General features: G+C 35.9%; 1 protein-coding gene across 1 annotated transcript in view; it reads left to right on the top strand.

The window, feature by feature from the left end:
* LRRK2 (leucine rich repeat kinase 2) overlaps window positions 1–26,692 on the top strand; it is a 63,184-nt gene that overhangs the window by 7,771 nt on the left and 28,721 nt on the right. Inside the window, exons 5-24 of the mRNA XM_030461527.1 lie at window positions 1,475–1,609; window positions 3,271–3,405; window positions 6,739–6,870; window positions 9,210–9,329; window positions 10,280–10,404; window positions 10,948–11,027; window positions 12,164–12,270; window positions 13,979–14,108; window positions 14,989–15,113; window positions 16,594–16,724; window positions 18,152–18,296; window positions 18,539–18,678; window positions 20,024–20,152; window positions 20,238–20,408; window positions 20,828–21,083; window positions 21,306–21,494; window positions 22,914–23,035; window positions 23,988–24,057; window positions 24,763–24,983; window positions 25,526–25,776. Of these exons, the coding sequence (XP_030317387.1) occupies window positions 1,475–1,609; window positions 3,271–3,405; window positions 6,739–6,870; window positions 9,210–9,329; window positions 10,280–10,404; window positions 10,948–11,027; window positions 12,164–12,270; window positions 13,979–14,108; window positions 14,989–15,113; window positions 16,594–16,724; window positions 18,152–18,296; window positions 18,539–18,678; window positions 20,024–20,152; window positions 20,238–20,408; window positions 20,828–21,083; window positions 21,306–21,494; window positions 22,914–23,035; window positions 23,988–24,057; window positions 24,763–24,983; window positions 25,526–25,776 (2,914 nt within the window). The remainder of the gene's footprint in view (window positions 1–1,474; window positions 1,610–3,270; window positions 3,406–6,738; window positions 6,871–9,209; window positions 9,330–10,279; window positions 10,405–10,947; window positions 11,028–12,163; window positions 12,271–13,978; window positions 14,109–14,988; window positions 15,114–16,593; window positions 16,725–18,151; window positions 18,297–18,538; window positions 18,679–20,023; window positions 20,153–20,237; window positions 20,409–20,827; window positions 21,084–21,305; window positions 21,495–22,913; window positions 23,036–23,987; window positions 24,058–24,762; window positions 24,984–25,525; window positions 25,777–26,692) is intronic.

The following is a 26,692-nucleotide window of genomic DNA, read 5'->3' as shown; positions in this document are numbered from 1 at the left end:
TGTACACAAAATAATGAGTACTATTTTGAACCAGTTTTACACAGGTAGAAAGGATTCTCCAAATTGCAAGACTGAAGAATGTAACTGATTAATTTTGCCAATTTGTTGCTAGCATAGACACAAATCTTGCTGTTAAATAGTTACATATAGTTAAATAGTAAAACAAGAGCTTATTTTTTCTTACAAAATATAAACCTGATGATATTCTAACTTGCTTCTTTTAGTACATCTTTTTGACCATAAGGGAGAGATTCTCTGCTAGCTCAATTTGAGCTAGCATAAAATATTGGCACAAATTGTCATTAGATTTAGTGTTACCATTGACTTTAACTGGTGTTACAAACTAAGGATTGGACTTCATGGTACAAAATTATAGATAGATAATCCATCTGTCCAAGCTTCTGATGTAGGCAATAGAGAGACACAGGCATCTATAGAGGATTATTCATGCTATTCATTTATCTCTTTTTTAAGATCAGTTACCTCTTGAACCTGTTTTTCCCTCCCTTTTGATTGTAGAGAGGTCTTGTGATAAGGCATTACACTGTGAATAATAATAATTGCAAAATGGAGCTGTTAGTAACTGTTATCAACACCTTCCTTCTTTTAGTTGGGTGTATTTTAAAAGATCCTAAAGTGTTGACTGGGTATCCCACAACAGTTTATTCCTTACTGCTGCTCTTCTCAGCAGCTCATTAACTGAACTTAAACTCTCATTTCAACTACCTTACTTCAGAAAAATAGTTGAAATTTTACCTTCTCAGAAAAATGTCTTAGTATTCTTTATTTCTGTTTGTCTGCAAACTTGAGTTGCAGTGTAACTGGAGCTGACAGGCTGGTGTGAATGCCATGTAGAAAGATCGTCTCTTAAACCAACTCAAAAAACCTAGCTGAAACACTATAGCAGGCATTATGAATTCTGTTGTTTTGGCAGCAACCTTGCAAAATTGTAATGAATATGAATCTTTTTCCCTATGGATCTATAGAGTAATATTTTTTGTCATAAGAGAAACAGTGAGATGGGCTTTTTAGTTCAGCTCCAGGCTGAATGAACAGCTGAGAGGTAGAACAGGGTTTCATGATTTACTATAGCTGAGAGGTACTCTGCAAATCCCCTCTTGTTTTGCTCAGGCAGTGTAGTCCTGCTCTCTTTCTTCCACCAACCTTACTTTGTGGACTATTTCAACCTGCTGCGAACTGGATCACTGATGTATGAAAGCAAAGAAAGGTGGGAGCAAGAGTGGAGGAGAACTCTCTTTTTGCAGTAATGTATTGGAGCATCTCTGCTGTGTTGTAAAATATTGCCTTAAAAGAGAACTTCCTCATGGACTGTACAAAACCCGGGATTTGAGCCATCAGAGTGAATTTTAAGGACAGTAATAAAGAATTTTTAATTTTGATTGTTAAGTACCATGCTTCTAATTAAAATGTTGAGAACTAATGAGTGCAAGATGTAATCTCTTCTGCTTTTCAGACATAATTGCTTTCCTGATCTTGGAGGAAGAGGTGGATGTGTTTTCCTTGGTATTTAACGCCATGCACACATTCCCTAAAAATGAAGAGATCCAGCAACATGGGTGTAAAGCATTACACAAACTATTTGAGAAAGGTATTTATAACTTTTAGCTTATTAAGTTAGAAAAATGTATTGGTTGGGATGGGATAAAAAATGAGTAAATTACAACAACTAGCTAACTAACTAAAGGATTTGTTCTTGCATTATGAATTCTGTTTGTGTGTTATATCTGTTTGTTGAATGAGTTAGCCCAAAACAGATTTTTGCAAGCAATATCACAGATTTTCTAAATTAGAACAATGACTGTGAAATTTTGAAAAATCAAAGTGTCTCTTTATTTCTGACTCTAGAATTAACTGAAAAGGTGGATTCGATGTTAGTCAGTAACAGTGGAACAAACAGTAGTAGTTGATTAAAATTCTCAAAAAAAAAAGGTTTGTTTACTTAAAGACTATAAAATTTTACTAAAAATTCTAAAATACAGAAAAATGTTTCCACTTTGGAAAAATATGTGATTGTTCTTTTGATCCTGACAATGCTGAAAATAGGAATGTATCAATATATTGTTCCTCTGTTTCTTCTGAGAAATGAAGGTACCGTGTGTTGAATTTCTGCAAAATGTTCAGGAGCTGCATGTGTAAAGGCCAGAAATCCTGTTGCTGTAGCAGCCTTGCTTTGAATTTCTTGCTTCAAAACAAATATTGAGAAATACTAGCTCTCCTACCGAGTCCACTGTACTCCTTTGCTTCAAAGATAGTCTCTAATTCTGTAGATTTTTTTCTTTCTGGCACCATTTTATACTGCTTTTTCTAACTCTTCCTCCCACATGTGTGCCTGCATTCTTTCATAACTCTACATAAATACTTTTGTCCTGATGTATTTTCTTTTCAGTCTCTAGAAAAATCTGAGCTTCTTAGATTTTTAGTGTGTGGGTTTCGTAAGTGCCTGATTTTTACAGACCTACAGACTGCTCCAGGTCCTGCATACTTTCTTCTTGATGGCAGTGCTAATGTAACAAGTTCCTAGGCTTGTCCCTGGGTATTTTTTCCTGCCTCCAACCCACCTTGCCAGTTATTGTAACGTGAATGTTTGCCTAACCTTAGCTTGAACCAGATCCAGAAAATGATTCTACTTACAAAATTTAAAATGTTTTGTTCATTCTCAACCTGTATCAGTTTCCTTATCTGGTTCAATGCACAGTTATGCAGTCATGTCAGCACAAATGAAAGGAGGCAGGGATGGAAAAACATTAAACCATTATTGCCATGAAGGCAAGATACTATTAAAGCATGGCTTTAATCTTTATGGAAAGAACTCCATCATCAAAAAAAAAGAAAAGAAAAAAAAGAGAGAGAAGTGCAATAAAATAATAGAATATGCAAAATGTCGTTCCATCAAGTTGTTTTCACTGAATGCTTGGCCTTGCCTCCACTTATATACTGCCTTGGTGGGGAATATCTGAAGTTCATTCTGTGAAAAAGACTTTTTTTTTATAAATACTAATTCACAGGGAAGCACTTAAAAGTTACAACCTAGCTACATAAAGTGCAGGCTAGAAAAAGTTCTCTATCAAGTAGTTCAGTTTTTAGTAAAAGGCATCATAACTGTGGAAGTTAATATGTAAGGAGAGTACCATACTTTTTTGAAACAGAAAATAAGTATAAGGAAACTTGATAAAAACTATTTTCTTACATTGTACCAGGATTTAAATTATTTCCTCAATACATACTATATGTCTCTTGCTTTTTATTTAGTTCCAGAAGAGCAGCTGACTGAATTTGTAGAAAGCAAAGATCATATGATCATACTGAAAGTATTTAAAGAGTTTCCAGAGAAAGAAGAGGTGATTCTTCCTGCACTTTATTCATTACATTCCTTAGCTGGTCCACGTAAGTGTATTTTTGAAAGTTTTTTTTCAGTCCTCATTTCCTGTAATTCACCTCAGTTTGTGGTAAACTTTCAGGAATTGTCAAAAATTGGTGAAAACTATGTGGGAGTTTTTTTCTGTTTTCCTTGGGAAATACTGATTTGTAATTTTTCATGGAAAATGTTTGCATTCATCCATTCTGATGAACCTGAAATCTCTCATTAAGAACAGAAAGACTTCTGCTTGAAATAAGTGGTAACAAAGGTGATCATCATGGTTTTAGAGGTTAAAGTTCAAGACCTGTCTTTTTTAATGCTTGAAAAATAAGGTATATTTATTGACTAAATAAATCTTTAGGTACTTTGGGTAGTGGGTAAAGAACACTGTTGGCAGAGGGTGTTTTGGACACAAATCCAGTGGCTAGGGCTGAGAAAAGGAGTCTGGGCTTGGACACCCCTCTCTGATCATTTGGTGGTGGCTACAATGAGGAGCATTGGTAGCACTGGGATGTTGTAGAGTCAGGTGTGCAATAAGACTGGTAGAAAATATCTTCATTATGTCTGGTCTCCTGATGCCAGCAGCCCCTGTTATGGGCAAAATCAGGTCCTGAGAAGTGGGTTAGATGATCTGTGTATCTGTTTGGTGACACAGAGGCAGGTCTTGTTAGTCACCATTTCGGCAAGAACAGAGCAATGTCCTGCTCTCCATGTCTTCCATGAGGTACATAATCTCTTACTCTTAGAGACATGATTGCTTACAGAGCCTTGCTAATACATCTTGTCTGGGTTTCTAGCAACACTGCTGGCCTCATGTGTGCCACCAAACAAGAACTAGTCTGGAGCATACCTCATTTCATCAGACTCCAACCCATTTAGTTTCTGTTCCTTAAACGCCCTGTCCTCCCAGTTTGTGTTTAAAAAGTTAAGTGTTGCTTGAGCCAGAAATAATTTTACCCTAGTCCAGAAGTTACTGCCTTTTTCTAAGGACAGATTTTAAGTGCTTTTTAGAGAGGTAAATACTTGTAAGAAGCATAACAAGAGAAGGGTGTGGCAAAGGTCTTCTCTAAAGTAGGTATTTATTTTGGGGTATCATATTTTCTGATATGAAGGACTGAAAGTGGAAAAAAAACCCTAGCAATAGATTGTGTATGAGTGCACAAAGCTGAGCTACTTTTGCCATCATTTGTACTCTTGGTCTGTGACTTCCTGCCATACCTGCAAGAAAATGTATTCTTTTAAGGCCACCATGGAGAAAATAATTCCTAGTACATACTCTAGTTTATCTGGTAGTAAATATCTAGTAGTAAAATGTTTGTCTCCCATACTCTGAAGTTCAAGTTCCTATTCCAAATTATTTCCATCAAGGCTCTGTACTTCACTATGCCTTCTTTCACTACTAGATATGCAGACTTTGCTCCAGCTCATCTGTCATGAGAAACTGAAGAACAAGTGTATTCCAGTGCAGTACCAGCACTTTTAAATCTCAGTAGTTTTCATGCAATGAAAAAGGTGTTTTGCTGCTGACTGTCCTCTAAAGTCCATAGGGGTGTGATGTGTGTCAGAATGTTAGCCATCTAAATGGTAGCCATAGGCCATCCAGGCTTCTCTGTTTAAAGGGAGAAACAGACACTTTGAGAGGAAATTTACCAAAGTCTAAGGCATCTCTTAGAGATAGAATAAATCACCATGAGGAGTGCTCAGATCTCTTAATCAATTTTTGTGAGAACCTAGATGACGAAGTTTTGGTGGTTAAGATTAGATGAGATCCATTCCACTTCCTTTTCTCTAGCTTGTTCTGGAAGATGGTGACTCCTTTTAAATGTACCATTGCTTGGTTCTTGCATGATTTAAACATGTACCTAATTATACTCTCTCTATAGTAAACAATTTTAGAAGCTTCTGATTAATTTAATATGTTTATAATTTTCACTTGTGAAGTGATAACTTAATATGAGGTGTTGCAGCATACCTTTAAAAAGGGTTTTCAGTTGAGAATAACATGAATAAATCACTGTCATCCTAAAGCACTGTGAAAGGTGCCTTCCACCACTATCAAGTAGAATGCTTCAGAAGTGCTTCCCACTCAGATCTTGTTTTTTCACCTTACAGGGTATCATTACTTAAGATTCAGAGATATATTATATTGAAGATCTTCTGCTGCTACTGCTTTAAAAAGGCTAATTATCTTTAATAATACAGCTGTGAATATTCTTCTTACATTGTATATAGAAAGCCAAGCTGTTGAAAGAATTATTAAGCAAGTTTATACACTTCAGTAGAGGAACACCCTTGAAGTCATATACAGGACTCCCTTCCATTCACTGGGGCCTGGATTTTGTCAAAGATTTTTTAGGCTTATATTCTTTCTCGTGCCCTGAATAGACATACTTTAAAGATGCTTTCATAAACTGTTTTCACTACAATGCTCCTATTTTGCCTTAAGTTCCTACATGTGGGGTTGCTCTGTCCTCAGTAGGAAGGGATGCATGACGCATTCTCTCATTCTGCTGGCTCACATGAATTTCCTCTTGGCTTCTGGATCAGGGCTGCATAATAAGCAGTTTGTGATGGTGACCGAGCAGTGGCACAGGTTGCCCAGAGTGGCAGTGAAATCTCCAGTTTGGGAGATAACTTGGAAGCTGTCTGGCCATGGGCCTGGGCAGCCTGCTCTAAGTGACCACCAAAGGTCCTTTCCAACCTCAGCCATTCTGTGATTCTGAGGGTACAGAATTTGCAATTGATTTCAAAATATTGCAGGAGCATTAGGGGAACATTCTGGGCTCTAATGAGGCATGTGGTAGAGCTAATTTAAATGAAAATAATAGCTTGCTAACTTGCCCCATAAAAAAGAAGGAGACTTAGAAAAACATGATTAAATCAAATAAATTCTATTTATTAGGAAAAAAATTAAATTGCTTCTTTATTTTATACCCCTAGGAATATTACTGAAAAACTGTAAAAGATTTACCAATCACAATCATGCTGTGAACACCATTTATAAGTTTGAATTAGTATTTATAAAATTATTTGTTCAGATTTAAGACAAATATGGCATAAAAATAGCTTGTTAGGAGGGCTCTGTTACATGGCCTGATACAGAATGGATCAAATCCATAAATGTTAGTGTGGACTCTCAACTTCATGAATAATTTTCAAGTGCTTACAGTCATTAATGTCTTCTGGGGCAATACCAAGTAAAAAGAAATCCCACCTTTCTCTCATATTGCCAGGCAAAAGCTGAAACATAGGCCCAGTTTTCTAAACTAATCTATTTAAATAAAGTTTGGACTACAAACAAATCTATGTGAGGGTTCTTTTTCTTAAGGAGCAACTTTTGTTTCTGTTTCTTTGTTCAGCCAGCAATGTTGAAGTACTCATGTCTGGAAATGTTCGCTGCTACAACGTTACAGTGGAAATGATGAAAAGTTTCCCCAATTGTGAGGCAGTACAGGAAGTGAGTTGCTGTTTGTTGCATAAGCTGACATTGGGTAAGTTCACAAAGTTGTTTATAGTCAGCTTGCTCTGACTCTGGTTCTTGAACTTCCCCTGACTTTGGCAAAAATACTCTGGTTGTCTGGGCTTACGTGGTCTCATCAAGACAAATAAAAGGAGAATTTTTGTGCCTCTTTTAGCATTTCTGTGCTCTTTCTTGCCAGTTTAATAAGGTGAGCTGAGCAGTTGCCAAGGACCATGTAATAGGAAGCTCAAGTGAAATTAATGTTTTTTTCCCCCTGCTGCATACAAGAACACTGTGAGCAGCTCCCTGAGCAGCCCATACTCCATAGCAGGTTTTTCATGAGGAACTCAGCCAAGCTCTCATGAGTTAGACTTCCCAGTTCTTGCTGGTGGGGGCCTGAAACTACTGTAGATGCTGGTACCAGTGCATGACTCCCCTCAATCAAGCCAGTCCTGTCCTTTCACAATCTATTTCCACTTCTTCATGTAGATACTGTAGAAAATACAGCTCAGACTTGAGTGCAGCTCAGAGCAACTTCTAGTTCTCTTCAGAAAGCCAAATAAAAATTTCAAGAAAATGCGATGATTGCTGAGGTGGATTTTGGTTTTGTTTTTTTTTTTTTGGCAAGAGATGATGCTACCCTCAAATGGTTTCCTTTGCAAAGCTAAATGAAGATAGGCAGGGAAACCAAGCACTTGTAGGACCACAACAACTCTGTTGTTATGCTTGATCTTGCCCTAATTGCAGCCACCCTGACCCGTAACTCATAGTGGCAGTAAAGCAGCCTCAAGATCCCTTCCTTCCTTCAGAATAGCAGATGCTCTTCATCTTGATAAGGAGCCACTTCAGGAGAGTTATGAGAAGTGATGTCCACTGCACCACACAGTTAGGACAGATGTGAAATTGCTGTGTGCCCCTGGAAATAGTCTAGAAGATTTCCATATAGCCAGTGTGGCTTCCCAAATTATTCTGATGGACACTGTATTCCTAAACTGGCATTGAAATTGTAAAGTCAATGTCTACTAGGTTCCAAAAACACCATAATGTATTCTTGCTGATCTGGTCATGACTTTCCTAGACTTGATTGTCATAAGAATTTTAATTAACTGTTACCTGTTTGGCCTGCCACAAGTAAAACATAATTACTCATCACATAGCCTAAGATTACTAATTTCTGTGAGGTAAGTAATGGCTTTCCCCAAACATATTATTTCCATTAAAATAATCAAGAAACAGCAATGCTGATATAACATGTCCTCACTTACTACAGGGTAAGGAGAAAAATACTGTTTACAGTTGCTCTTGCAATTGGTGTTAAGGCCAGGGGTTTAGAGTGATGAAATTGGAAAGTACTTGCCTTAAAGTCTGTTCTTAAGCATTCTGTTAACTTGGTCTAATTGAACTGAATCACAAAACATTGGGAGAGGTACTCAAGGTAGTCAACACCTATAGAAATCAGGACCAAGACCAGAAGTAAGGGAAAGGAATGGAAGTTAGGATTTCTTCTTAAAAGAAATTTATTTTTCTTATACATTTCTTATAATGTAATTATATTTTTGATGGTCAAGTGTGGGAGACTTCTTAATTTTGTGCCCCATCTGAAGAGTTTGTGAAACTATTGATACAGAGTTTAATTTGCCCTTTCACGTTGCTAATTTCATTCTCATTTTTACTAATCAGTAATCAAATAAAACTGAATGTCAAAATAGAAACTGTAACAATCAAACTATATTTTACAAAATGATTGTTGCTGATTTATTTTATGCATAATACTTGTTTTCACAAAAATAGGAAAGTTAATTTCATTTGCTTGCTTTTTGCAGAATTCCTGGTATTTAACCCATAATATAAAATGCTGTACAGCCTATGGTAAAAGCTATACTTTGAATAATCACCAAAAGCTGATTCTTCCTACTATTCTAGGAAGTATGTATTCTGTATTTACAGTGTTGACCTTGATCTATTTATCAAAGAGGGCAAAAAAAGAGGTCAAAATTGGGTTAAATCAGTTGCTTGATAGGATAAATCAAAACATTGCAGGAATTCAAGACCAGGGCTGCATATGTTTCCTGGCAGGAAGTCTGCAAGAGATACACTGGCTGTATTTCTTTTATTTTCATGACAGTATGCGCTTTATTTTGCATTAAACCTCAGTCTTTTGTAAAAAAAATCACAAAAAACCTAGGTCCCAGCTGGTTTTAATCCTTGACCTATTCTTTCCACAAATAGAACATTGTTGTGTTGTGCCCTGTGATAAGAAATTCAGCATTCACTACAAAATTTGCACATTATAGGCTGAGAAATCTATGTTAAATGGTGTAAAGCTTCAGATATGTGTTTATATTAATTTAATATTTTACTTATTTTCAGGAAATTTTTTCAATATCCTTGTACTACATAAGGTTCCAGAAGTCATCGTGAAGGCTGTTAAAACATATCCTGAAAATGCAAAGTTGCAAGCTGCAGCTCTGAGTTGTTTAGCTCTTCTGAGTAAGTGAATTCCTTCCTCCATACATAAATAAATTACTTCATTTGTCTGTCCACTTGTTTGGGTTTTTTATATTGTGTTTTTCCTGTAGTCATTTCAAACTCCATGTGCATATGATGAAAGCCTCAGGCAGGATAGCTTTGACAGAGTTCTTTTTCCTACATGCTTACACCCTTTGCTTACTATGACATGGCTGTGCTCATATCATACACCTGACATCTTCATAGTGCACAGAGCTGGTAAGTAACATTGACAGAGCTTAAAAAAGCAACCTGTTTGTTCACAGGTAAATATTGGATAATCCCTAATTAACATCAATCTGGTCCAAAGAATCTGGTCCTTTTAGTTTTGATTAATTGTTCCATACGAAAGTCACTAGAAAAGCTGTTTAAGAGTTCCCAAGACAGCCAACAGTAAAATCAGTATATATTTGCTGCCTGATACTGCTAGAACTCTGATATTTTGGTCAGTGTTGATACATACTTTTTTTCCCCTTAAGTGTTTAAAAATCACAGGGATAAAATGTTTGAGTTTTTTAACTTCAGTTACACTTTCTGGAAGGATAGATTTCTCTCATAGCAACTGCAATTTACGTTTTGATTTCTAGTGCCACTTCTTCAGGGTGTGGATGACTCTGTGATAAGTGGTTACATGCAAATGAACCACAGTTGTATTTTGTGGTAATTTTGATGTAAATAAACCCTCAGAAAAAAGTATGTGCAGGTCTTTTCAGAGCCTGATTGCTGACTCATCTGTAGCTATGTACCTAACCTACAGTCCTGTTATAACCTTAAGGACATTTTTCTAATCTGGCATAAAGTTTATCTGAAAATATGCCTTCCTTCCCAGAAAGGGCTAGAAGTGTCACTGAGGGCTAAGACATTTAAATTGTCAGTAAATTGTTTTATTGTTTTCACAATAAGAATTTATTGTAAATATTTTCTATTTCTAGCTGAAACCATATTCTTAAACAGAGACTTAGAGGAAAGAAAAGAAGAGGAGAAGGATGAGAAATTATGCTGGCTGGAAGCATGTTACAGAGCACTAGAACTACACCAGAAAAACACAGATGTGCTGGTGAGAATTTTGGGATGACAGGGGTATGGAAAGATTAGATTATGTGTTAAATGCAATATATAGCAGTATCAGTTTCTCCTGTATATGTTTGGGCGAGCGAGGCATAAACAACTGAATTATATTAAGAATAAATCTTGCCTTTCTTGACTTTCTTACCTTGGCTCACCTCAGCTGGGTACAGCTACCAGCTTTCAGCATCAAATGTAGCAAATTAAGAACCTGATACTGTGGCCATCCAAAGATTGTTGTTTACATAGTTCTTCTGTATACAGCAGTGAAACCTGGCGTAACAACAGAAGAATTAATCTTGTCAAAAAATAGGTATCAAAATGCAAATAAAATGTGATTGTGTCACATGTTTGTAACTCAGACCTATGCCAGCTGTAAAGAATGTGACATGCACCTTGTATTTCTACATAAAGCACCTTGTACTTTTGTGGTGAACTGAAAAACAGCCAGACTATTTAAATTTTCTCATACATGTTTGATACTCCAAGGGTATAGTCTCTTTAATCCTTTTGTCTCCTCTTGATTTGTATTTAGGAGGCTGCATGCTGGGCTTTGAAAAACCTGTTTCTGTATCAACAAAACCTTCATGAGAAGATTGGAGATGGAGACAATCAGTCAGTGTTAATATCTTCAACTATATTTTTGGAAATCAGAAGCCTACTATTAGGCCATTTGGCATCTCATGTTTCAATTATTTTTATTTCTTGTTTTCTAGTATATGATGAAATGCATGGTGATCAGCAGTACTTGGGAAAGTTTCCTTCTTTAAAAGTGTGCTAACCTTGACTGAGGCAAAACTGATAGTGTTTTAATAAGGGGCAAGAACACAGCCTAATAGAGTTGATTTTCACAGTTCACAAGGAATTTCTGAGAATCATAGACTTTCTAGGGTTGGAAGGAACCTTTAAGATCATCTGGTTCCAACCCCCCTGCCATGGGCAGGGACACCTCCCACTAGATCAGGTTGCTCAGAGCCCTGTCGAGCCTGGCCTTAAAAACTTCCAGGGATGGGGCTTCCACCACCTCTCTGGGCAACCTGTTCTAGTGTCTCAGCACTCTTCTCCAATTGCAACAAGGATAGGGAGAATTAAAGAATGTAAGAGCAGGGGAAACAGAGAGGATTTTTCACAATGGGGACAATGAGCCATTGGAATAATCTCCCAAGGGGAGTGGTGGATTCCCTGACACTGGATACTTACAAAGTTCATCTGGACAGGGTGCTGGGCCATCTTGTCTAGACTGTGCCTTTGCCAAGAAAGGTTGTTGATCCATGCAGTCCCTTCCAACCCAATATGGTTTGATTCTATGGAGATTAAGATATCTAGTATATAATTAGTATGGAAAAACAGTGCTCCTTTTCCCACAAATCGTGAAAGGGCGTAGTAGAAGGGGTGCTGGTTCATCAGGAGGAATCTAGGAATGGGTAAGAAAAAGACTTTGATTTTACATAAATATTTCTCAGGGTTTCTTAAAATTTTAATAATTCACATTTTAGTAAGCCTTTCTGGACCTCAAGTCACTTGGAATGCAGGGTTCAAAGAAACTTTAGTGAAATTCAAGGTAGAGTAATACATGTGCTTTGCAAAGGACTTTCTGGCAGCTCTTGCTCTGGAAAAATATTACAAGTCAAGTACAAACATCTGAAAATTTAATTATGTCACTTGAAATCTTTTTAGGAAACTGAAGTACAGCTACAAAGTAGCCAGGGTAGTATGCTCAATGTTCAGTGACTTGTTTCTCTGTGTGAAAGGTTCCCAATAGACAGAGCAGTGATGCTTTCCATGCTGATGCACTCCTCTTCGAAAGAAGTGTTTCAGGCAGCTGCTAGTACCTTGGCAATTTTGTCACAACAAAATGGTAAGGGAATTTAGTTTACTTTATAATTCAGCAGAAAGTTGTTGCTATAATATTAAAGAACATTTAGTGTGCTGTTGTATGAGTACAATATTCCCTGTGATTAGAATTTTAGGCAGTTGTTTTTAATAGGAATAGAATTCCTTCCTTTGAAAAAAACTATCTCGTCTTAGCAACAAAGAAAGAATGTCAAAGTGAAGAGCTCCTGGTCAGTTTATGTGTTGCAGTTGCTATTTTTTAGAGCAGAAGGTGTGCAACAGGTGTCTTCTCTTTGTATGCTTGTTTAAACATTTGTCACATTTGAATTTTGTCAAGTGCAGCACTTGTTGAAAATCATCTGATTAAGGATTAGAGCCAAAATTTTCTTGCTTAACACAGGGAATCTGAGCAGTCCCATTGACATCAGTGAATCAAATCATGTGTAGAAAGTTAAGCTACTGCATAATGGTTTTGAAGATTGCTTTAGTCCTAACATGGTATCCTGACTTTTTTCAATTTTCAGACCCTCTCAAAATTTTTCAGTGGAGATGTGGACCCCTGAGTAGAGTATTTAAGCATATTGACAGTTGGCCTGATTTTATTAAATGCCTTTTCCAGAACCCTTTTGAAATTGTTACGGACCTCAAGTGGTTTGTAGACTACACATTGAAAACTGGCTAGATAGGAGGATAAAGACTAGCAGATAATTACCATTCTCTAGGTGAGAAAGCATTTTATCACTAGGTTACTTAGCTATCCCATTACAAAAAACCTGATAATGAAAAGATTTTCTAGTTATTTATGAGATAAATGTATATATATCTTGAGAAAAATATTTCTTAAATGTATGCATTCTGATACTGTCTATTATAAGGTATTTTCATAATATGTTACTGACAAGTGGGCCTCTGAAGAAATCTAGAGCAATAATTTTTTATTTTTTTTTTATTAGTGTGTGCCTCTTTAAATAAAGAGGCTTAGTAAAACCCCCTGGCACAGTGCAATATTGCTTGAATTAGCATTATCAGTGGATGTACTGAACTAGGAATGACAAGAATTGGTGGTAGTTACCATGATAATGTAGAATATTTTTATTGTGTTATGAGTTACATTGGTTAATTATAGATAGAACATGTGCTTGAGTATTTGAATTTTTAAGAAATGCACTAGTTAAGTAAATAGAGCAGATAAACATAGTTTCATTTTTAAGCTTTATTTTAGAAGTTAGAAGGTTTTTTGAAAGCTTTAAACTCTGGCATTCCTACGTGATCACTCAATTTAGTTAGGAGGAAAAATTGCCTAAGAATTAACATTTTTTACAATAAAGGTAAAGCTGCACCTTCTTCTTCCCTTAAGTTAACTATGTAAGTAAAAATAGCAGATGTATTTAACTTACAGATGTACTTATTTAACTTACAGATGTATTTAAACTTATTAGGCATTCAGGAATGATAATGCTTTTGATTAAGCTGTGCAAACAGAAGTCAACTTCAGCTCAACTTGTTTCACATTATAGTTTATACTTCTATAAATATACTTCTATATATAGAATACATAATATATATATAATATATAATATATAGAATATATATTATATATATATATATAATACAGTCTGTTTGGTGAGGAACAAAATTTTAAAAAGGGGATAAAAAGTTAGCAGTTCTGTTGTTTTTGAGAACTTTACATAAACGAGATTTACTTACAGGATTCTTACTAACTTGTGTTGTAGTAAATATTAGGAGGACACTTCTGTCTAAAGGAATACATATGAATATTTTGGATATAATGAGGAAATATCCACATTCTCCTGAAGTGGCTGAAAGTTCCTGCAGAATTCTGAATCACGTTTTTGAAGGAAGGTAATATACTTAGAAATACTTCCCAAGTGAAAGTTTGTGAGATTCAGTGTAACTGATTACATTTAAATTACTGACTGTTTCACTGGTATTAAAACTGACCACAGGCTGCTGGCCCTGCTCAAGACATTCACTTCATAGCCCCTGTGGTCCAGTGCCCAGGTGGATGTGTGTAGGGAGCTGCAGGTTCTTCCCCTCTTGGTTCTTGTGCAGTGAGGTCGGAATAGACTGACATGAGGTGGTGTCTCCTCCTCTTAGCCATGCTGAATTCTGCTGAGGGCTACCTGATTTCCCACAATATTAACTCTGATTGTTAGTATAACATTGTGTAAATGCTACTTTTTTGTTGGCTTTTACATAGGCTCCAGCATATGACAGGAAGCAAGCTTGTGACTCATAAATACTGGTAAACAGCATGGAAACATTTTTCCAAGCATCCTGCCAGTTTTTTTCCAGTCTTCCCTCAAACCTAAGGGGCCTGTGAAAAAATGGCAGACTCAAGATGTGGTAATAGAATTTCTTACAAATAATATCACTTTAGAAAGGGGAAACTCCCATAAACAAGTTAACAATGAATAAAAACAGGAATAAAAAGTATTAGAAAATGAAAAAAGAAAGTAATATGCTGTACTGTTTGTGTATCACTGTTCTGGACTGGAGTGAAAATTACCTCTCAGCAGTCTAGAATGGAATTAGTTACATAAACTGAATTAATGGAATGGCATGAAAATAATATATTTGCTATGATGAAGAAAAGTACCATAGTTTATATTTCATAGCTCAAACCAGATTTGCAGTGTTCTGAAGGGTTTTCACAGTCTTAATTAAGGAAACAAATGGTCTAAATGTATTCTTTTTTTTATTTTGTAAACAATACTTTCAGTTTCCCTCATCTAGACATAATGACAGTAGCTGCATCAGAAGTTGTAAAATCCATAAGGAAACATGAGAAATCACCATCTGTACAACTGGAAGGACTTCGAGTCCTTTTACACTTTATGATGCCTGGTAAGTCATCCAAAATGTAATGTGTGGCATCATACACCAAATCATGGATTAGAATTAGGTAGCTGGGTTTTAGTCTTTCTTAACTAATGAGAAAGCCTTTCATGGGACTTTAGAAAGCTTACTAGAGTTTCATACATAACTGACAGCAGTTGTAACTCTTGAAAAACATGTAAGATGGAGGAAACCTTTTAGGTATTGAAGGTAATAGACCAAAATTACTACTGCTCATTTCCCCTTGTTTTTATCACTGAAGAGCTAGCTGCATTATTTCTAAGGGATTCAAGATGTGCGTGTAGGAGCTATTGCTGTGATTGTGTACTTTCATTATAGGTTTCCTTTAAGTGAGAGCAAACAGTGATAACAACATCAGCATTGTTGTACTACAAAATGCAGTTGTTTTAATAGTAACTCTTGAAAGGAGCATAAAAATTGGCACCAAAAAATAAAGACAATTATTTAAAGGTACAAAATACACTATTGTGTACTATTTTCTACAGACAGAAGAAGCCAAACTGACCAGCTGAGAAATTCCTTTTCAACAAATATTCTTTAAGCGTTATCTGCAGTGGGAAAAGATGTTCCTGTTATTTGTGTACCTTTAAGTGAATCGGGGAAGGTTTTATCTCCTCCTATCAATTTACTGGTGTATATCCTGTTTTTTAACTCTGATGTTAAGTCTGAGAGTACAAACACTACTCTCAATACTGAAAGTACTGATATTTTTTCAGAACACCTTTCTGCAAGTATCCCTCAGCTCTTTTAGCTGAACATACACAAATCACATAACTCTGAAACTAGTAACTTGCCCATATCCTGGAAGTGAGGCCCTTCTGAAATGTAACCAAAGGCAGCACCAGTTGAATGTTGGAACTTTCAGGTTAATTAGGGAACAAGAAGTAACTGGAATAAATAAGCATGTTTAAAGTGATTTTTAAAGGGTTTCTGGGTACTTTGTGTAGTGCCACTTGACTGCAAGTGCCAATAGCTACAAGAAACGTAAATCTGAAAGATTTCAGGTAAATCTGTTCCTTTATTTGTATTCACATTCCACTTATGTCATCTATGAGTAAAATTTGGCTTATCATGTGATAAAGGGCAACTAGTTTATAGCTTCTGTATAGGCTTTCCTTTCCAGAAGGAAAAAGCATTCTGAAGCAGATGTCAGGAACACTAAGAAACCCCATGGCTCAAAGAAGTAATACATTACAACATACCTTACACAAAATTCTTTGGCATGATTTTGCTTTTTCACAGTAAGGAGTGAGCAAACAGATGATGAAATAATTTCAAACACAGTGTACAGTGTAAATCTGGAGGGACTCCAGTCTGTAACTATGGAGTGCTGAAAAAGTCATAAGATCTGAAATACACCCTCTGAGTCAGTTGTTAAAATCTTTGTGTTCAATTGGTTTGTAATGTTGAGTTAATAATATTGGGTTAATACTGGGGAGAATATTAAATTTGTTCTTTATTGTTGCAGATATAAAGAATGACCAGAATGGTTCTTCCAGAGATGTGGGAGATGCTGCTTTTGCACTTACAGTAAAAGTCATTAAAAGCCAGTGTCTTTTGGAGGGAACTCATTCATTGGTGCTTAATGCTTTGAACAGGGTATAGTTAAAGCTTTATTCTAATTTATTTTGTCAGTATTTTACATTTGCAATGGTGAATCATTTGTAAGTTTTAGTTCCACATTTGGTTTCCTATTGGTTTTATAGCATTAATCTTCTGCATTTCATTTTTCATTTGCTTTTTTTTCTTACTTTCTGTTCTGGAGTGTATTTGATCTCCTCTATAGAAACAAGGTTTTGTTTGGGTTTTTTTCCAAGCATACTGTTTATTTGTGGTTCTTAGTGGACTGTTTTTTAAATGAAAGGAGTCTTCATACCTGCACCTCAACTGCATGTAGAACTGAGTGGTTCTTCAGTATGGCTTTCATGGATAGATGCTCCGTTGCTTTCAACAGAACAGAGTTTCTCAGTTGACTCCATTCTTTTCACTGTTCTATAACCTTTTTCAGCCACTTGAAAACAGAAGACCAATGCCTTTAAAGGGAAGCTGAAAAGTGGAAAGGTGATGGACACCCAGTCTAAACAAAGGAAAAACTGTGCACTTTGCACAGAAAATTAGCCTTAGATCCTAGTGATGGGAATTGTTTAATTTCGTGGCCCTCAGAAGAATCCTTCCTCTGTAAGGTTTTATAAGTTCACATGACCACAATCAAAATGAATGTAGCTATGCACAACTTTTTAGAAGTCTCTCAACAATTTTAGGTTTGCCAAACACCTTCAGTCAAGGAAATGTATGTGTCTTAAGTTTATGATAAAGGTTAAAGCAAAAAATGTGTCAGCAAAGGAGTACTAGAGTGTCTAAAGGATGTTTATTGACCTAGAGATAAAGGATATAGGAGTTAACAAGGGAGGCAAAAAAAAAATCTTTACTTCAGAATATATTAGTCCCCTGTGCCTTGTCACCATCCTGACTGTGTTTTGTGACTTAGTTGGTTTGTGTTTTGGAGTACTATAGTATCAACTAGAAGGGCTGGGATAGCAAATTTTGCTGGAAAACTAGAGGAGTAAGGAGAAAGATGGGCATAATACCACTGAGACAATTTTGCAGATTTGCAGGCCACTGTGACAGGTGTGCACACTTTCAGATCTAGGTCTGTGAGTTCTCAGAGTTCTCAAAGATCTCCATGCTTGTTTCTTTTAACCACAAAGAAAGTACATTTTGGTACTCTCCTTGTCCTATAGCAAAAAGGTGTGAATTTGTGAATGGTTGTACTAAAAATGTTAGGAAAACCAAGTCCCATTCTGCGTTAGAAGACTAGTGAACATTTTCAGAATCAGGTGAAAATAGGGGGAGGTTATGAGAACTGAAACTGATGTTTTAAAAGGAAACCTTTTTGAAACTGTGATTATTGTCATAACACCTGCAATTTCACATACTTTAAGAACAAGCAACTTCGCTGTTGTGATTGTACACAAAACCTTGTACACAAAAACCTTGATCTGATTTTATATTAATTTCTCTATTAGTTTCTTGGAAATCCTAGCATTCAGAAGTGTGGATTAAAACTACTTGGTTCTGTAGCTGAGTGCACTGGAGCACTAGAAATTTTAACCCAGCAAGGAGCTACTGACACTGTGCTTCACACCCTACAGATGTATCCAGATGAACAAGGTAAGGAAGGTATTGTGTTAGATGTCAATAATGTAGCAGGAGGGGCTAATTCACCGTAGAAGCCCTGAAGAAAGCAGCAAGAAAAGGCTGCATAGTCCTTAAGTTCATCCACTTTCTTGTTATGCCAGGCCCTGTAAAAGCTTATGCAAGTAACTTTCTGGAATGTCAGTAATATAACACTACTTAGGTTAGGAGTTTATTCTGCTCAGAATGGGTGAATAATTATTTTTTTTTTCTTCTAGACATACAGTGTTTGGGTTTGAGTCTTCTGCGCTCTTTGATTACAAGGAAGAGTTTGTGCATTGCAACCATGCACGTTCTGTCAACAGTTCTGGTTTCTACTCTGAGACGATTTAAAGAAGTCACTGAAATCCAGATGCACGTATGTGGTATTTCTAGATATGAAAGTGCAAGGCAAAACTTCAGAAAATTATTTTAATGTAGTTTTATTGGAAATAAAATTCCTTATTTTAGTTGCTTCATTTTGATTTTATTGCAATCATTATATTAGTATAAGTCTTACAATTAAACCAATATGTTTGCTCTAGAGATAGTTTTCTTGAAGGCATATATTCAATTCATAATACATAAGAGTAGGTTTAGGTGTCTGTCTAACAATAGTGAGATCTAGACTAGATCAAATTGCTCAGTCATGGTTCATCATGCAGTCAATCTATAACCACTTAATGACGTAACCATCATTATAGGATTGATTTTCCTTTTGGAAAATAATAGAAAATAACATAGTTCCTAGTTCAACAGCAATAAGCTTAGAGTAGGAATGCTGTGTTTAAAAAGCAACTACTGGAATACTGTGTCAGACTTTGGATCTACTTCTGAACATGGAAGGAGAGTAGTTATTCTGCCTGAAAACCCAAAAACACACCTTCAGTCTTCTTTGTGTGAAAGTTCTGTTTCCTCCTCTTCAGAAGCTCTCCCAGTTTGTTGATAGTTTCATTTTTTTAGGGTAATGGAACTTTCCTGTCAGGGTTTTCTGTCAGAGCTTCTGTTTCAGGTCAATATGGAAATGTCACAAGTACAGCCTCTCTTCTTTACTGCTGTTTTTCCTCCGGCTGTACCAAGTTTAGCTGAACAACCAGTATAGACAGAAATCAAAACAACATGGTGGGAAAAGAAGTTACTCAAAGTGATTTGATATCAATTAGTTTTAGACAAAAAACCTGTAATTTACCCAGTACACCCTTTTGTTGAGTGAACTTCTGGTTCACCCTTCTGGGTGAACTTTACTTGCAGAATCATAAGGTGACAGTTTTGTGTTTTTAGATACACTTGTTGAATTTTTCACTTTTTTTAAAAATCAAGGATTACAGAGCAACACATTGGGAAAGAGGATGCATCTTGATCCCATATCCTTAGAATGAAATTGTTTCCTCTCTGTGTTTTCAGGAAATTGCAAGTACATTTGTCACTATCAGGCAGGATGTTGTCAGATATTATGGTGCATAATTTGTCTTTTCAAAGCCCATTAATATCTGTTAAAGTGAGTCAGCTAAATAAGTATGAAACCACAGCTAAATAAAGCCAGGTTATACAAACCAGGTGTTCCTGTCCTAACTTCTCCAATTCGTGAATTGTTGCATGTTTAAAAGAAAGACAAAAAAACTTAGTGCACCTCTTTTGATTGAAATCTGATTTTGTTGCATGACCTGTTTTAAAATGACACTTTTAACACTGTACTTATTTCAGGCTTCTCATTGTGTTCCTAGGGATTTCATACAATCTTATCAATTCTTGGTTTGTCACCTTGTTTTGCAAAGCTACTGGTACACGAATCATTTGACACAGTCATTTTCTACCAAATGTCCATGTGTTTCACTGACCAGCGAGATCGACAGGTACCTTCCTGCTTTTGATAGCTCTGCAGTTGAAAAATTTGGCTGCTTTTTTTGACCTAACTTGGTTGTTTCTCTTCCCATTCAGTTTCAAAGCCTGTGTTGTAAATGTTTTGCTAAAATAGCTGAAAATGATGATTTAAAAAATATGATGCTGGAAAAGGCATGTAATGAGTACAATAGTATTATGGCTGAATGTTTACTTCTACTTGGAGCTGACATTAATAAGAAGACAAAGACCAACTCTTTGATCTATCAGGTAATATATATGAAATATTTATGAAAATATATATGACAATATCCAGATAATGTAGCAAAATAACCACTGAGTGTCTTTTTCCAACTGAATAGATAAATGGAGTTGCCACAGGCTGCATACAATAACCAAACTACATAAGTTACCACTCATCTTTGACTGGCAATTGTGTGCACTCATGGCAGAAATTAAACTACTGAACTCGGACATTTGTTAAATTTTGGGAAAAGACTTCAGGAAAATGGGGTTTGGTACTCAGATGCCTTAGGCCAGCATCTGGTCTGAGGGGAAGGGAATAGTGTAAGTGAAAAAGAGACACAATCCTCAAAATACAATGCATCAGAATTGGAGACAAGTCTCTCAATGCAGTCTGAGCTGTTGTTTGTTTGCCTCACAATTTTTTAACTGCTTTTCTCTGTTAGGTTTGTGAGAAAGGAAATAATCCTAAACTGGTTGAATTGCTGTTAGCCAATGGTGCTCGAGAGCAGGATGTTCGGAGTGCTTTAACTATCAGTATAAAGAGAGGAGATAGCCAGATCATCAGCTTGCTCTTGAAGAGGCTTAGCCTTGATGTTGCCAACAGCAGTATATGTCTTGGAGGATTTGGTATTGGGAGACTAGAACCTTCCTGGCTTATTCCTTTGTTCCCAGATAAACTTACTCCAGTAAAAAAACAAAGTAAGTATATATAAAATTCGATATATGGATTGTGTTAATCTCGTAATACTACTATAGAAGTGTTTTACATCAAAATCTTTATTGGATAATTTTTTCAGGGCATTCAGCTATATATAGAACAGCAGTCAAAACTTGAAAATAAATGGAGTTATTTCTATTAATTTCTTTTAAAGCTATTTGGTATTGTTGGAGAAAATGTTATCTTTTCGGTTTCTTATACAGATGCAGGTTCTGCACTGGCAAGAATGGTGATTAAATTCCAGATGAAGAATATTTCAGAGGATAGATCAAGAACCTCCTCTGATCCAAACATCTCTGAAGATGGAGTGGACAAAAACTATGACTGGAATTTCATTTCTGACCCATTAGTGGACAGTTTATTTCCTTTGAGTGATGATATTGATAATGAAGGTAATTTATTTGGGCTTTTTTTTCTTTCTATAATCCCAGTCTAGTGTACCAGGGCCAGACCATGGCCATAAATCAGATGTTTGTTTTTGAGATAAAATACTTGCCATGAAAAAATACTTTTATTAAAAAATTGATTGTAGTAACATTGTGTAATAATTAATGATGAATATGTGCTTCATCTACAACAAAAGGACCTTAAAGCATTTTACTCAGTTTTCCATTTAAAATTTGTTCTTCAGGCATTCAGTTTCTTTTAGAAGGATTGGGATTCAGCCAGCTAGATTTAGATATTGATTGTTTTGTTGTCTGTATCTGAGCTATTCTCACATGCTGCCTTTACAGTATATAGAAAAAAACCAAGTGCTTCAAGAGCACAATTTGTCTCATCATGAAGTCAGGTCTGTCATGATATAGAAATCCCTGTGCCCTGGGTTATCTGTAAGCAGAGTGGACACAGCTAAGTGTGGTATAGAGGACTTAATTGTTGACAAATAAAGTAGGTAAAACAGGCCCTGTCCCAGAGATATCGAATTGATCAGAAAGTGTAAATGACGATTCTGTGTTCAGTACATCATTCTTGGTAACCATGCCAGGAAATCTGAATGCCTTTAATTTACACCAAGTAAGTGTTTCTGTCTATAATATTGGTAACTTAATAAGTATAAGTGGCTTTAATTTACAATGTGCCTTTTGTTTCTTCAGATGTCTTGAGAATGGTTGAATTCTAAAAATCATTGCAGATGAAGAATTTGCATTTTGGAATTAGAGAATACTCAGGATTTTTTGTTGTTGTTGTTCTGTTCTGCTCTTTTCTTTTACATTGTTCAGGACCATTTTCATTTCTGTAGGGCTGTAGCACATGCGTATATTAGGTGTTGTGGTTGTCCCACATAGAGAAGTTGCCATATGTAAATTATGGTCTAAAAATACAGGTCCTGCTAACAGGAGTGATTTTAGGAGTTTTAAAAGTAGCTTTGAGAAGAGAAGCACTACATGTGTCCAGAGAACCCTAGATCACCAAAGCTAGAGTGGCATTTGGTGTTTCATTCTCAATAAATGCAGGAATGAAAATTTATCTATTAAAATGCAAGCTTCTAATATTTTAAAAAGTTATTTACACTGCAGTAGCACAAAGATGTGTTAAGAAATGTGTAATAATACCAACCTGCTGGAAATGTTAAATGATGAAGCATCAGTGTAACAGCAGGTTGTATTTGGAGCAGCTCAGCTTAGTATGGCCCCTAAAATATCTTGACAACACTCCTGGCCTATTGCACACAAAATTAACCAGTGAGATCCTACCACTACTGATGCTGTTGCATTGTATCTGTCCTTTATATGTCAGCGTCTATATTGAGTTGGAATTAGAGTCTCATTTTTAATTGCATTTTCTTATTTATTTGTTCTGCTGTGGTCTAGGAAGTGAAGGGTCACTTTTTACAAAAAAGAAGTCTAATTCCATTGCAGTTGCTGACTTACATTATAGAGAAATGGCATTTCAAAGAGGTTCCCCTACTTTGCCACGACATTCCTACTCTGTGGTAAGTCAGATCCTAGTTTGTTCCAGGCTTTTTCTAAGTCCCTCTGTGTTGCCTACAGGAAAATTTTTGATAATCAAGTGTGTAACCATATGGGCTCTTGTCTCACTGTTGCCATTTAGTATGTCCTTATATTGCTGTGCATCTACCATTCTCCGGGTCACAGAACAGATGAGAGTTTATTTCAGCAACAATTTATGATCAGTACACAGAAGTCACACAAATTTAGGGGTTGGAAGGGACCTCAAAGTATCATTTAGTCCAACCCCTGCATGAGCAGGGTCACATACAGAAGGTCGCATAGGAATGCGTCCAGGAGGATTTTGAATGCCTCCAGAGAAGGAGACTCCACAACCTCCCTGGGCAGCTGATCCAGTGCTCTGTCACCTTCAATTCACCCTCAATTCACAATCTTGTGAACAAATTTTGAGTCTGATATTCAAATACAGATACAGAAACTGTGAGCCTTAGCTTAGCTACCCCGTTGTGAAGTTAATCTTCAGAGTTCTACTGTGACCAATGAAGAGGGACCCATTCCATGAGAAGACAAGAAGTCAGTGGAATAAAAGTCAGGTTGCTTTGAAAGGAGCTTTACTTTTTCCATTGACTGTGAAGAGAAATAGGAGGGACTGGCTTCCCTAGAGAATGTTATTATTGTAATATCCTTCTCTATCCTTTCACCCCCCCTTACTGAGAGTCATTTTAGGTTGCCAAAAAAACCCGTACTACTTCCATTGCACTTTAAATCTACTGTTCTTTCATATTGCATGGGTCAGTAAGTTTTAGAAAGCTGTGACCTATTGTTATTTTTAATTGAAATGTTCAGTTTCTTTTTGTTACCTTGGGGAAAGTTCTGATAAAAAGAAACCACATTGAAAAGATTTCTATAGAATTTAGATTATTTCAGCTATCTGTGCATGTCCATAACTGTTTTTTGGTTCCTGTGATTTTCCAGGGACCTTGCTCAGATTATGAACCACTAATGAAGCAAAGAAGAAAAGTCTTGCCTTCAGATGAATCCCCCAGTAAGTAAGCTATATAATTTAACATACATTGCAGATTTTCCATCCTTAATGCTTTTGCAAGCATATCATGCAAAGATTTTAGTCAGATTATATTTTTATTTACAAAGAGTAGGATAATATTGGAAATACTGCAGTGGAGTACCAATAATGCATATATAGGTTGTTTTTTTTCTGGGCTTCACAAATAATTTGTGTAGAATGAAAGAGACCATGAAATTTCATTAGTGCCTTTATTGACTTTCAAAAGGTACTTCTGTTGCACAGTGTGTAAGTGTCCATCTCTTCCATCTGGGACAGAGGGTAATGTGTGCAACTTGGAGCATAGGAGGTTTCATAAGGAAAAGCTGTGAGGGTGGCAGAGCACTGGAACAGGCTGCCCCAGTGAGGTTATTGAGTCTTCTCTGGAGACATTCAAAACCTGCCTGGTTGTATTCCTCTGTGACCTACACTAGGTGGTCCTGCTCTGGCAGGGGGATTGGACTTGATCTTTTGAGGTCCATTCCAAACCCCTAACATTCTGTTATTCTGCAATTCCTGACTATTATAAATTTCTGTCTCTTAATAGGAATCTTCATAGATTCAGATCTCAGCCAGGATATCAACATATACTGTCTTGTGCTTCTTTAGCTCTCAGGTTGATTGATCTTAATTTTAATTACATGATAAAGGAAGTCATGCTTTTTTCCCATATTTTTGTTTTAATAGAAGGCATCTTAAAGTTTTCACCACATATAAAGCCATCAGACAGTCTTTCTTCGTTGACCTCAGATAAAGAATATATTAAATCATTAGATCTTTCATCAAACGAACTGGAGAACATCGATGCCATCAGCCAAAATAGCTCCTTAACTAGTCATTTGGAACATCTTGAGAGACTGGAGCTCCACCAAAATGCTCTTACAAACATTCCAGAACAACTGTGTGAGGTGATTCTGTGTAATTTTATATAAAACTCATTGAAATTATTTACAATAAATTGTCTTTAACAATATATCCGTAACAGTAGTGGGTGTATATTTTTCCATGGATGTATATTTTTATATATTTTTTGGATGTTTCATACAGTCACTCGATTTTCATTCAGTGGATTTCTTTCCATCTAGAAGTAAAAGTATTTTCATTTAACTGTGTTAGGTTATTCACTGCAGAGAACTGCCTTAGGATATGTTACATTGAGTGACATCATAATGTAAATGGAACCAAGAACTGCAGGCAATTTCTATCTGTTAAACTTTGTAAAACTGAGCTAATTAATTTTGAAGAATACATTATATTTTAATCTGTAGTAGAAACCTTGTTGGTTAATTGCTATTTTCTGCAACTTTTTCTAATAAGATAAAAATAAGAAAATTAGTAGAGTGTATAAAATATAAGTAAGAATAAAGTTTATAAAATATAATTTAATTAAAAACCTATAAATTTGTATATTCATTTAACTTATCAAAGATAAATTATTCTTTTCTTTCAGAACTTGAGATGTTTGACTTACTTGGATTTGCACAGTAACCGATTTACTTATTTTCCAACTTATTTGCTGAAAATGAATTGTCTTGCAAATCTTGATATTTCTCGAAATGACATTGGGCCTTCCTTTTCTTTGGATCCATACCTCAGATGTCCAACTCTTAAGCAACTTAATCTTTCATACAATCAGCTGGTGTGCATTCCTGAGTTTCTTACAAATGTTGCTGAAAATCTGGAACAGCTGTTGCTAGAAGGGTGAGTATCATAAATGGATTATGGCACAACCAACATAGCAGAAAATAATATATTTGTCATCCAGAATGATGACTGTTATAGCACATGGGTAAAAATTGCTACAGTTTTCAGGATTGTATTACACAGTACATGAGGCTATCTGTAGGCCTTAGTAGAATCCAGTAACATTGCAGCTTCAGTAACAAACTAAAAATGTTGTAGTTCAGTGTTTTTTCTGCTGCCATATTATTCAGAACTGCTTGTGTTGTGCAACATACTGAACTAAGTTTTCTGTACACAAAATACAGTTTTGACTGTATTTCATATTCACCAAAGATTTTCTGTAGGTGTGAGTTGTGGAGCTGCATTTATTGCTATGGGTATGCTTTAAATTACAGAAGCAGAAAAAGAAATGTAATTTTTTTGTTTACCAGCACTTTTTATCATAGTTCTTAGTGAGTGAGATAATGCATACCTGTACAGAATTCTTGATAGCTCCCTAAAATGCAGACACTGTTTCCTTAAAATAATATGGTGACAGTTTTAACACAGAAGTTTACAGAGTAAAGATAGCAACACATGTATTACACGAATAAAATTTACAAAAGCAGTATTTTAAATTCAAAATCCTGTTGCATTTCTTCATAACTTTTATTTTGAACTTTATTAGCAATATTACCTTTTCAAAGCAGTGCTATGTGGTTCTTTTATTTCTGTATTTTCAGGGCTGATTTTCTTCTTTCCAGAATACATTGTTTGTAACATTGCATACTCATCCTGAACTGTATCCCCTCTTTGAAATTTCATTCTTTTTTTTATATTTATAATAATTCTGTGATTATAATCCTTCAAGCACATTTAGTAAAAGGCAGTAATAAGAGATTCAGAAGTCTCTGTGAGAGATTGAGCTACACTATGTGATAAGGAAATGACACCT

The sequence above is a fragment of the Calypte anna genome, chromosome 1 (genome assembly GCF_003957555.1).
Source record: "Calypte anna isolate BGI_N300 chromosome 1, bCalAnn1_v1.p, whole genome shotgun sequence".
In the NCBI taxonomy this organism is placed as follows: domain Eukaryota; kingdom Metazoa; phylum Chordata; class Aves; order Apodiformes; family Trochilidae; genus Calypte; species Calypte anna.
The sequence above is the reverse complement of the archived record's forward strand: the minus strand, read 5'-3'. Positions and strand labels throughout refer to the sequence as shown.